The 9,467-nt window shown below is 37.1% G+C and overlaps 2 protein-coding genes across 2 annotated transcripts; one reads left to right on the top strand and one right to left on the bottom strand.

Annotated features, from left to right (window-relative positions):
- Positions 1-83: 83 nt before the first annotated feature.
- Positions 84-4,385, bottom strand: pla2g7 (phospholipase A2, group VII (platelet-activating factor acetylhydrolase, plasma)). The gene is made up of 11 exons (XM_057353209.1): positions 4,277-4,385; positions 3,639-3,784; positions 3,396-3,546; positions 3,076-3,169; positions 2,909-2,977; positions 2,270-2,441; positions 1,987-2,100; positions 1,794-1,885; positions 1,249-1,419; positions 1,014-1,162; positions 84-788 (listed from the first exon to the last, which is right to left on the bottom strand). Exons 1-11 carry the CDS (start codon positions 4,344-4,346, stop codon positions 688-690), a joined length of 1,329 nt encoding a protein of 442 aa, XP_057209192.1. The 5' UTR covers positions 4,347-4,385; the 3' UTR covers positions 84-687.
- Positions 4,386-5,958: 1,573 nt separating this feature from the next.
- On the top strand, positions 5,959-9,467 carry mep1a.1 (meprin A, alpha (PABA peptide hydrolase), tandem duplicate 1). Its single transcript, XM_057353263.1, has 13 exons — positions 5,959-6,012; positions 6,152-6,176; positions 6,257-6,298; positions 6,451-6,491; positions 6,604-6,679; positions 6,770-6,887; positions 7,030-7,205; positions 7,290-7,511; positions 7,622-7,768; positions 7,837-8,052; positions 8,607-9,068; positions 9,158-9,331; positions 9,418-9,467. Exons 1-13 carry the CDS (start codon positions 5,959-5,961, stop codon positions 9,465-9,467), a joined length of 1,803 nt encoding a protein of 600 aa, XP_057209246.1.

Here is a 9,467-nt window from a genome sequence, read left to right as displayed (position 1 = left end):
TTGTATGCAGCACTTGCATCAATGTCTTAATGGTATGTTATTTAGCATGTTTGTATAAGGTTAAATAAATTGCAAACAAAGGATTTAAGAAGATTGTTTAATAAAGTTCCAAAAATGTACAAACAACTTGTAAAATTTGTATAGTACATTCTAATGTAAACGTTTTCTAAGAGATTGAAATCGCCCTCAAAATTTCAGGTATTAGTGTGGATATATTATTGATTTAAGAGAGCAGATAAGAACTATACGTTTTAGATCCGGAATTAACGAATCAGGTCAGATTTATGAATCCTCACAAGATGTGACATTTAACATTTGTAACCTGTTCTGTCTGCTAACTGTAACAGTACAGTAACATTTAATTGATATAACATTTTTATATACATAACTGTAAAAACATTAAGGCACAGGGACACTGAGGTTTAAAAATCACGTATTGCACTCTTGCAAAGTATTTCATTGTTAGTTTCCATAATTAACCTGTAAAGAGTTTGTAGTTTCGCTCCTGTTTACATTAATGAAATTTACATCAGATTACTTGTACCCACATTTAATCATATACACAGCAGTCAAAATTTGTCGTCTCTACATATTTCGCATTCATGATTAGGTCTTGTTAATCATAAGATCCCATGTGTTACATATGCACATATGCATTGGCAACATTAAAATAGTCATGCTGCTTGATTAAATAGATGCCTGTGGTATAGTAATATTGGTTCCTGGAATCAAGTTGACATCTTTTCCATCAATTAAAGGGTCCCACTGATTGAAGTTTCTGTCCAGAGCTAAAATACAAAAAAAAAATGATTCGAGTTATTGCATGTAGAAAAAAGTCATTTCAAGCAAACCTAAGATTGATAGCAGAATTACAAAAGGGTTTTACAAAGAATGATTACTTTTAACGCTTCTCAAATGTAAGCAAGAATACAAAGATGTTCTCTTCATTTTATATATTGCTCCAGTGGGCTAAAACTTGAATAAAGTCATACTATTAATGGTAAATAACTTGCCTAAATGCTGTTGAAGAAAAGCCAAAGTTGCCTTGTTGGAAAGATCCAAAGCAATATATGGATCAATCTCGCCTTTCAGGTTCATGAGCCTTCCAATCCAGTTACCGGTAAGAAATGTGAAATCTGGGAAGCTCTGATGCACAGTCCCTCTGCCAAAACACAGCGAAGTAGAGCACAATTACATGGAATATATACAGAATGAATTAAATTTGAAATCCAGAAATGGATTACTGACTTGATGGTTATCATTTTTCTGGGTATGACAGCAGAGTCCAGCTTCTTCATGCGAATGATATTCCCAATCCATTGAAATTTCTCAGAGTTGATAAAAAAGATTGGCTGCTTTATGCTTGGAAAGATCTCTTCATCCAGAGGAAGCATCCAGGCGTCCAACGCAACACCGCACCTAAAAAAACATTAGGTTTATTATTATTTTGTCTGTCCTTGCCTATGAATGAATTTTGCACCTGAAAATCACCCAAAGAAATAAAATGATTCTTCTTCTTCATGCTGTGAGACTACTGAACATTTCACAGTTGTGGCAGCAAGTAAAAAAGTAAAAAAACAAAACAGGAAATTTGCTTGAGGTTTTAACAGACATCAGCATGCTAGATAAAACAAGCCAACCACACTGACTGGAAACAGATTGGTTCCCATGACAATGGTCAAGCCACAAGATTTTTTTTCTAAAACATTTTACCCATGTTATATACAAGTCATTTTCGCCAGCTGGGTTCCTATATATATTATAGCAATATTGCATCTGTTCTTGTAACATACTTGAATTTGACTTCCTTGCACAAACACTCGATCACTGTTGCGCCTCCGAAGGAATGTCCCATAATGGCTATTCTACACAGATCCATAGAATTCTGAAATACAAACCAGTTCATTATAACAAAACTCTACTTCCAGTACAAATTCGGCTTATTTTGATTAATTTGTTTTGCAGGGGTAATATTGGAATAGTCACCTCCATCGTTGACAAATCAAACACGCTCTGTAAAACGTTTTCCACAGACTTTCCTGAATTGATGTCAAAGAGGATTTTCAAGGCTCTAATGCATTCATCCGCTCTTTGCTTCACCTGGAGAAAAAAAGAAAGCCTGTCGCATGAAACACAGACCAACCACAGACCGTTTCAGATATGGAGATTAAACAAATAACCAGGAACAGTATGACTAGCTCTACGTTGAACGGAAGTTATTGTGCTTCATGAAAGATAAACGTAACATTTAGTTATGGTATTTTCTCACCTGCTTGTTTCTCAAAGAAAACTCCTTCTCGCCTGGTTTAAGCGCCCTGTAGTACATCCATTCCTCCTCCAGGTTTTCAGACACAGGTTTGAATATTTCACATGAAACATGCTTTTTTGTTCCTGACTCGGTATGTTCTCTGAAGTAAAAGGTTGCAGAGGCAGATTCATCTCTGCAAATATCAATAAAAAAATGTCATATTTAAAATTCATATTTATCAGGCCAAATACACTGCATTGTAAAATCCGGTTACACAAATGAACTGGCATAAACTTCATTTCATAACTTATGAGTTAACAACAAGGATTAAGTCATACAATAGCACTCCTTTAGTACTACTTTAAACTAGTTTGAATGCAGATGCTATTAACACAACCTGTAGCCCTGTGGTCCTTTGTATGTTATGTGTGAGTCCACCAGCAAACACTGGTAAGAATGTGATGAGCTAGTTTATACTATTGTCTGCACACTCCTCACACACGTTGGCTATTATAACATACAGGAGCACTCATAATACACAGCAAGAAAAGTTGCTGAACTGTAACCTTGTTCATGTAAAGTTAATGGTTGGTAGATCAACATACTCCTCCAGGTAATAAATGATTCCACAGCTAATAGATTGCAATTGAAACAAGGTACCTGTGTTCAACAGCAGCAACAATAAAACCTTGGGAGGCCAGTTCAACACATATGGCTGAATATAATGTCCTGAAAATACGACACAAAACACACTCGTATTAGAAAACATTCAAACAAAAATGTATTTTGCATCAATTCTGCATGTCTTTAAAGTAACTACTGTACACCTGAAAGCTCCTAGTCCATGCGAGAATATAATCACAGGATATTTCCCATCTGGTTTAAACGATGCATTCCAGGCTGCTGGGATTTTACAAGACCCTAATGTGAACAAATTCATTAAATCAATATAAGAAATAGCCAAAGCAGGACACTAGTAAAAGCAGATTGCAGTGACAAGGCATGTTTTCTGTGCTATTTTACAGTAACGTTATTATTACACAGAAGTCACATGTTGAGCTGCCCTATCAGTGCCATGACAAAAATTTACATTTCCAAGATTATCACAGATAACACGTAAACTATACAATCAGACGCCCATGTTTACCAAAGAGGTAGTTGAAGATTTTTTCACTTAGTGTTCTGTTCATTTTCATGAAGTCAGCAAGGCCGTTGAAATACTCCCTGCACGGAACCCAGTCTGGCAGCTGAGGATTATCCGATGCTTGGCAGGGATAGTAGAGTCTGAAGAACGATCCCTTGGGAAAACGCATACATATGGTTTGAAAAAGATTGAAAAGTTTGCTGGTGACAGACAATGTAAGTTTGATCTGAAGTCCTGCACACTTACCTGAACTTTGTGGCCCACCATCAGGTCTGTGCATCCAACCTGGTGTGGCCCTTTCCCTGACGGAATACTCAATGTGTTGTTGTGCCCACTTGAATTACCCATCGCGCAAACAGCCAACCACTTCCACTTAGGAATATATTTTAAACCTGAAAAACAAGTTAACCACATTGTTACAACTCACATTCACGAGGTCTTCTTGTGACCTGTCAGCCAAACGTTTTTAACTAACTTCTGCTAACACTTGCGTCAAAACTCAAACTTGTTATGAAAAAAATCCATTAACAGTTACAGTTCTAATTATAATCAACACAATTCCGATTAAGACCATTAAAGCCAATAACATTTCTGTGACGGTTTTAGTTATTTTTTAGCAGGAACGTACGTTATATGTCAAATTATTTGACGTTATCTTAAATAGACTGATCATCTGTCATTGCGATGACAACGGCGAGATATTTATCTTACATAATAAAAGTCATAAGTAATGCAAATATTAAAGTAATATTAAAATTAGCACCGTGTTAAGAAAACGGATAAGTCAAAACATCTAAACCACTGACATCATCGTGCCCCCAGTTAGCCGACTAGCACCTCATCGACGGCAAAGTGTTAAAAAAACATATTTATTTCTGTCTTACCTGACGACGACCTCGACCATTCATGTATCTTCAACAGAGTCAGCGGAACCAGTCTGCCGACACCAGACATGAAAGTCTACATTAAGTCTCAGTTGAAGTTTAGCTGAGCGGGCGGAGCAAGACTATGTTTATAAGACGCCGCATTGAACTTAAAAATAATATGGGAAAGTGCAGCGCTCTGGTAAAATAAGTCCCGCCTTTCAGTTAAAAGAGCCAATCGTTTATCGCTAAGGACCAACGATTCTCTGGAGGAGGGGCTCGTTACTGAGAGCAGCGCATGCGCAGTAGCTGGGGCGACCCGGAGAACTGTGTTTTTAGCGTCATTTTGGCTTAAGAAACAAATATTGGGATTAGAGTTTATGTCAGGTTTAATTGTTGGTTAAAAATAAATGTTTTTTTTGTGACCCTAGCCAGCGATTGTAGAGATATATGTATCCACCCATTCCAGTAGATGGAACTTGGTCTTATATGACAGAAATAACTGCTCTGCGGCGCTGCAAAATGGCTGCCGAGTGCGGAGAGTTTTATTGAAGGGACTTTGATCCTGCTGATGTTAACAGTGTGAAAGCTGCTTCCTGAACTATCGCCGATACAGTTTACAGTAGACTGCCCCCATGAGATCTGATAGACGGGATGTAATCTGCATGCATGTATTTACATGCAATGCTTATTAAACAAAAGACTTTAGACTTTGTGACCATGACCTAATACGTCATACATCAGCATCATTATCCATCATCTCGGGGAGCTGATATATGCACCTTCTGTAAAAAGGAAAGTGAAGATATTTGTCATTTATTTTTCTCATGTAATGTTTCATCACTTTTCTGGAAAGAGTTGAGTTTCTTTTGTTTTTCTAAAGTTAATATGGACTGTAATTTACACATTAAGGATGTTATTTGCTTTTTTGAAAACCAGAACAAATCTTTAGAATCTACAGTTAACTTTCTTATCCTTGTGGCAAAATTCTATTTTCACAAACAAAGGTTTCTTTAAAAAATACCTACCTTTATAGACTTCTTATGTGAAGTAGAACATTGAATCAAATCACTAAGAGTAATTAATAACAAAAAACGTATTTCTTTTTTGAAGAGATATGACGAGATCTTTCATGTACTATGATTAATACTTGTTTTTTTTATTTTATTTAGATATTTTACTTTATTTATTTATTTTTTTCTTTTCTTTTTCTTCTTCATTATCTTTTCTTCTATATGTTCAGATGACTTTGAATGTATTGTTGGTATATTTTATGTAGTGTATGCAAAGTTGTATTTAATTATTGTTATCTCTGAATTGGTTTAAAAAAAAGAATGTTACTGGGGGTGTATGAAAAGCCAAGTCTAAATTTAACTTCTGCTTATTCTTTGGGTTATATGCTTGTTCACCTTTTAACATTTATCAACCACATTGGTATTTTCTTTATATGGGCCAAAATTCTTTTGTGAGTGTGCAATTTAAATTGAGCAAACTGATGGACAATTTTATAAGACTTGAACTGTCATTCAACATATCGGTCTGTGTACAGCAAGTGCAACATACCACAATGTGTATTTACAAACAAGGATTTATGGGAGCGTTGTAAAACCACAGCAGTGTGACTATAAAGATGGTCAAAGGCTAAAGTTCGCTTTATGCCTTTTTAAAACACTGTTACATCTGTTACCTCACATTTTATCAGCATGCTTTCAGTGTGGCTGCTCATCTGTACAGTGCTACCTGTAGCACTTCATGCTGTGAGTAATTCTGTATTTATAATTTAGTCTTTTAAAATGTCACCATTTAACCTCATGCAACTTTTCAGATATCTATATAGTGATGTGCTGTTATACTGTATCTATAAATGCATTGGGATTAAACTTTGTTGCCTTTCAGATTCCAGTTTCAACTCGTATTCATGGTAAGCTGGTAAAAAATGACAGTATGTATCATTTCTAGTTAGTTTATCTTAACGGATGTGTAACAATGTTTATTCTACAGAGGTTGAAGATGATCCTGGTTTTAACCCATTCATCAATCTTGGTAACTGTGAACATTTTTCGAATAAAATTACAAAAATGTGAAAAATGCAGTTTTATTGCTACTGTATTTTAAAGGCAATACTGTTTGTTTGGGATTAATTAACAATGTAGATCAAATCCATATGACCAAATCTTGTTATTTTTTTACATCAGGAGCAAAAACCAAGCTGATTGAGGGGGACATAGCCATACCCGTACGTATATAGCACGCATTACACATTCAATGTTGTAATTCAGTTTCACTGCTTGTAATACAAAATTCTTAATGCTACCTTATTAAAAGTCTTAAAATCTACATCTTAACAGTATGGTCGAGTTGGTCTTTTAAACACAACATACAGATGGAAGTCCCCTATTCCATACATTCTCTCTGACAGCCTAGGTAGGTGCAACTTTTAGATTATTTATGGTGATTTTTGTTGTACTCAGACACCATACAAAGAAGATAATTATGTCTCAATGTTTTACACAGACCTTAATGCAAAAGGTGCGGTCTATCAAGCATTTGAAATGTACCGCCTGAAGTCATGTGTCGATTTTAAACCCTATGAGGGAGAGAAGACATACATCAAATTTGAGAAAAGGGATGGGTACGTTTGAGGAAAATATTGCTCATTTATGTGTGCATGATCTCCATGTTAAAAATAACTTTATTTTATAAATACAGTATTACGTTGCCTTTAGCCTGTATTAAAGAACAATACGGAAGACACTAATAGCACTTGCTGGTAGGTGCTGGTCATATGTTGGAGATCTACAGAATGGACAGGTGCTATCTTTGGGACCAGGCTGTGATCATAAGGCTGTGATTGAGCATGAGCTCCTTCATGCCCTGGGCTTTTATCACATGCAGTCTCGACAGGACCGAGATGACTACGTGAAGATCTGGCTGGATCAGGTCATTGAAGGTTAGTTATTCAATATTCATATCATTATTCATATTCCTCAATAGCACTTTAAATCCATGTTTAATAAAATCAACGTTTTTTTAGGCCTGGAGCATAACTTCAACAAATACGACGACAGTTTTGTCACGGATCTGAACACGCCGTATGATTATGAGTCTGTAATGCATTATCGCCCATTCGCTTTCAACAAAGACCCCAGTATTCCTACTATCACGACCAACATCCCTGAGTTCCAGTACATCATAGGGCAATACCTGGACTTTAGTGAGATGGATGTCGTTCGACTGAATCGGATGTACAACTGCTGTAGGTCGCCTCATTTTTTATATGCAGTTCTGGACTGATTCTCAAACCCACAAGCTATATTATATTATAAGTATATATGTATCGACTGCAAGTGGTGTGCTGTTTTTCAGCCTCTAGTCTTACCCTGCTGGACCAGTGCACATTTGAAAACATAAACATTTGTGGGATGGTACAGAGTTTGACCGATGATGCTGACTGGGTGCATCTTAAGAGCTCACCTGGTTCTGAGGATCATACTCTCAGTGGACAATGCAGAGGTATAAAATAGACATTTTTTCAAAGTGATTGCAGTATGATGAGTTTCAATAACATTCTTTTGTTTTAGATTTGGGTTACACCATGCACTTTAACACTGCCACTGGAAACGCAAAGCAATCTGCTCTCCTCGAGTCGCGCATCCTCTATCCGAAGAGGAAGGTGCAATGTCTTCAGTTTTTCTATAAAATGACAGGTAGTACAAATGACAGGCTGGTGATTTGGGTCAAGATGGACGATGGAACAGGGACAGTGCGCAAGTTAAAGAGAGTGCAGACACTTTGGGGTAATTGTTTATTATTTTCCAATGTGTTTTTTTTTTGAGGATTTATTGACATAAATGCAATATAATATACATAATTATGTCTTCAGAGGTGTATGAAGGCCTTACACAATGAAGCGTTATGTTTACCTTAGAATGAGCTATTTCTGTCGACATACACCGTACGGTCCCCTTGCATGGAATTTGCCATGTTGTTTCTATAGTAGCCATAAACCGACAAACTGCTCTAAAGAGCGTGTTTCGTAAATACGTTATCTCCTTCGGCAAAGAAACCAAAACGAAAATCTTAGTCCCGTGTGAGCGACTGTAGTGCTTCGAAAGGGAGGGGTGGAGTGAGCTGTTGGTTGCAATTCGCAATCTCACCACTAGATGCCGCTAAATTTCATACACCGGACCTTTCAAGAATGTTTATACTTATAACGAAAAGAAAAAACAGATAAACAGAAAAGGCAATTAAGCTTGATGATGGTTTATATTTGTCAGATTTACTATAACTGTGCAACTCATAATTTATCGCACAATAAAAGTTATAATAATAAAACGTTTTCTTTACGCAGCTGATGATGATAAGACATGGAAGATTGCTCACGTGTCTATGGATGTCGGGGTTAAATTCCGCTACGTCTTCCAGGCGGTGAGAGGAGACCCCTCCAACTCTACTGGAGGCATATACATCGATGACATCAGCCTGACAGAAACTCGCTGCCCGGCTGCTGTCTGGCGCATCCAGAACTTCACTCACATTCTGCAAACAGCAGATTATGACACAGTCCTGAACAGCCCTCGTTTCTACAGCCCTGAGGGTTATGGGTATGGCATTCAAGTTCGGCCTTTTTCCAGCTACTCTGATTACGCAGGCAACTACACCGGTCTCTACTTCCATCTGGCCAGCGGTGACAATGACATTGTCATGCAGTGGCCTGCTGTAAACCGCCAGGCCACCGTAGTGGTGATGGACCAGGATCCAGACATTAAACTGAGGATGTCCTCCGCTCGTAGTCTCACCACTGATCTGGCCAGTATGTCCTGTCTCTCATGACTAAACAACAAAAAACAATCTCTGCAAATGAATATTAATTAAATTTGCCCTTTTTCTTCTATTTTTTAGTATCTGAAGGCAAACTTTTATGGGACAATCCAAGAAAATTTGGGACCTATGACAATAACTGCAAATGTTATCGCGGGGAGTCAAAGGGGTGGCACAGTTTCATCAAACACTACGACTTGCACAGACGGAATTACCTGAAAAATGACGACCTCATCATCTTTATTGACTTTGAGGGTGTGTACAAAGTCATTTATCCTTAAAGTTATCAATAGTGTTAATGTGAAATGGCGAAGTTGAATGTGTCTTTTGTTTCTTAAAAGATTTAACAAGCCTGATAAATACTGAAGTCCCGGTTGCACCAAAGGTTTGA

Source organism: Triplophysa rosa, linkage group LG15 (assembly GCF_024868665.1).
Source record: "Triplophysa rosa linkage group LG15, Trosa_1v2, whole genome shotgun sequence".
Taxonomy (NCBI): domain Eukaryota; kingdom Metazoa; phylum Chordata; class Actinopteri; order Cypriniformes; family Nemacheilidae; genus Triplophysa; species Triplophysa rosa.
The sequence above is the reverse complement of the archived record's forward strand: the minus strand, read 5'-3'. Positions and strand labels throughout refer to the sequence as shown.

Bases quoted from the DNA above. Each gene is read 5' to 3' on its own strand.
- mep1a.1 (XM_057353263.1), top strand. From the start codon at position 5,959: ATGCTTTCAGTGTGGCTGCTCATCTGTACAGTGCTACCTGTAGCACTT. The intron at 6,299-6,450 runs GTAACTGTGAAC...TTTTTACATCAG, and splicing joins TAACCCATTCATCAATCTTG to GAGCAAAAACCAAGCTGATT. The intron at 9,332-9,417 runs GTGTGTACAAAG...GTTTCTTAAAAG, and splicing joins CATCTTTATTGACTTTGAGG to ATTTAACAAGCCTGATAAAT.
- pla2g7 (XM_057353209.1), bottom strand. From the start codon at position 4,346: ATGTCTGGTGTCGGCAGACTGGTTCCGCTGACTCTGTTGAAGATACAT. The intron at 3,547-3,638 runs GTAAGTGTGCAG...CGTTTTCCCAAG, and splicing joins TGGTGGGCCACAAAGTTCAG to GGATCGTTCTTCAGACTCTA. The intron at 1,163-1,248 runs GTCAGTAATCCA...GTGTTTTGGCAG, and splicing joins AGAAAAATGATAACCATCAA to AGGGACTGTGCATCAGAGCT.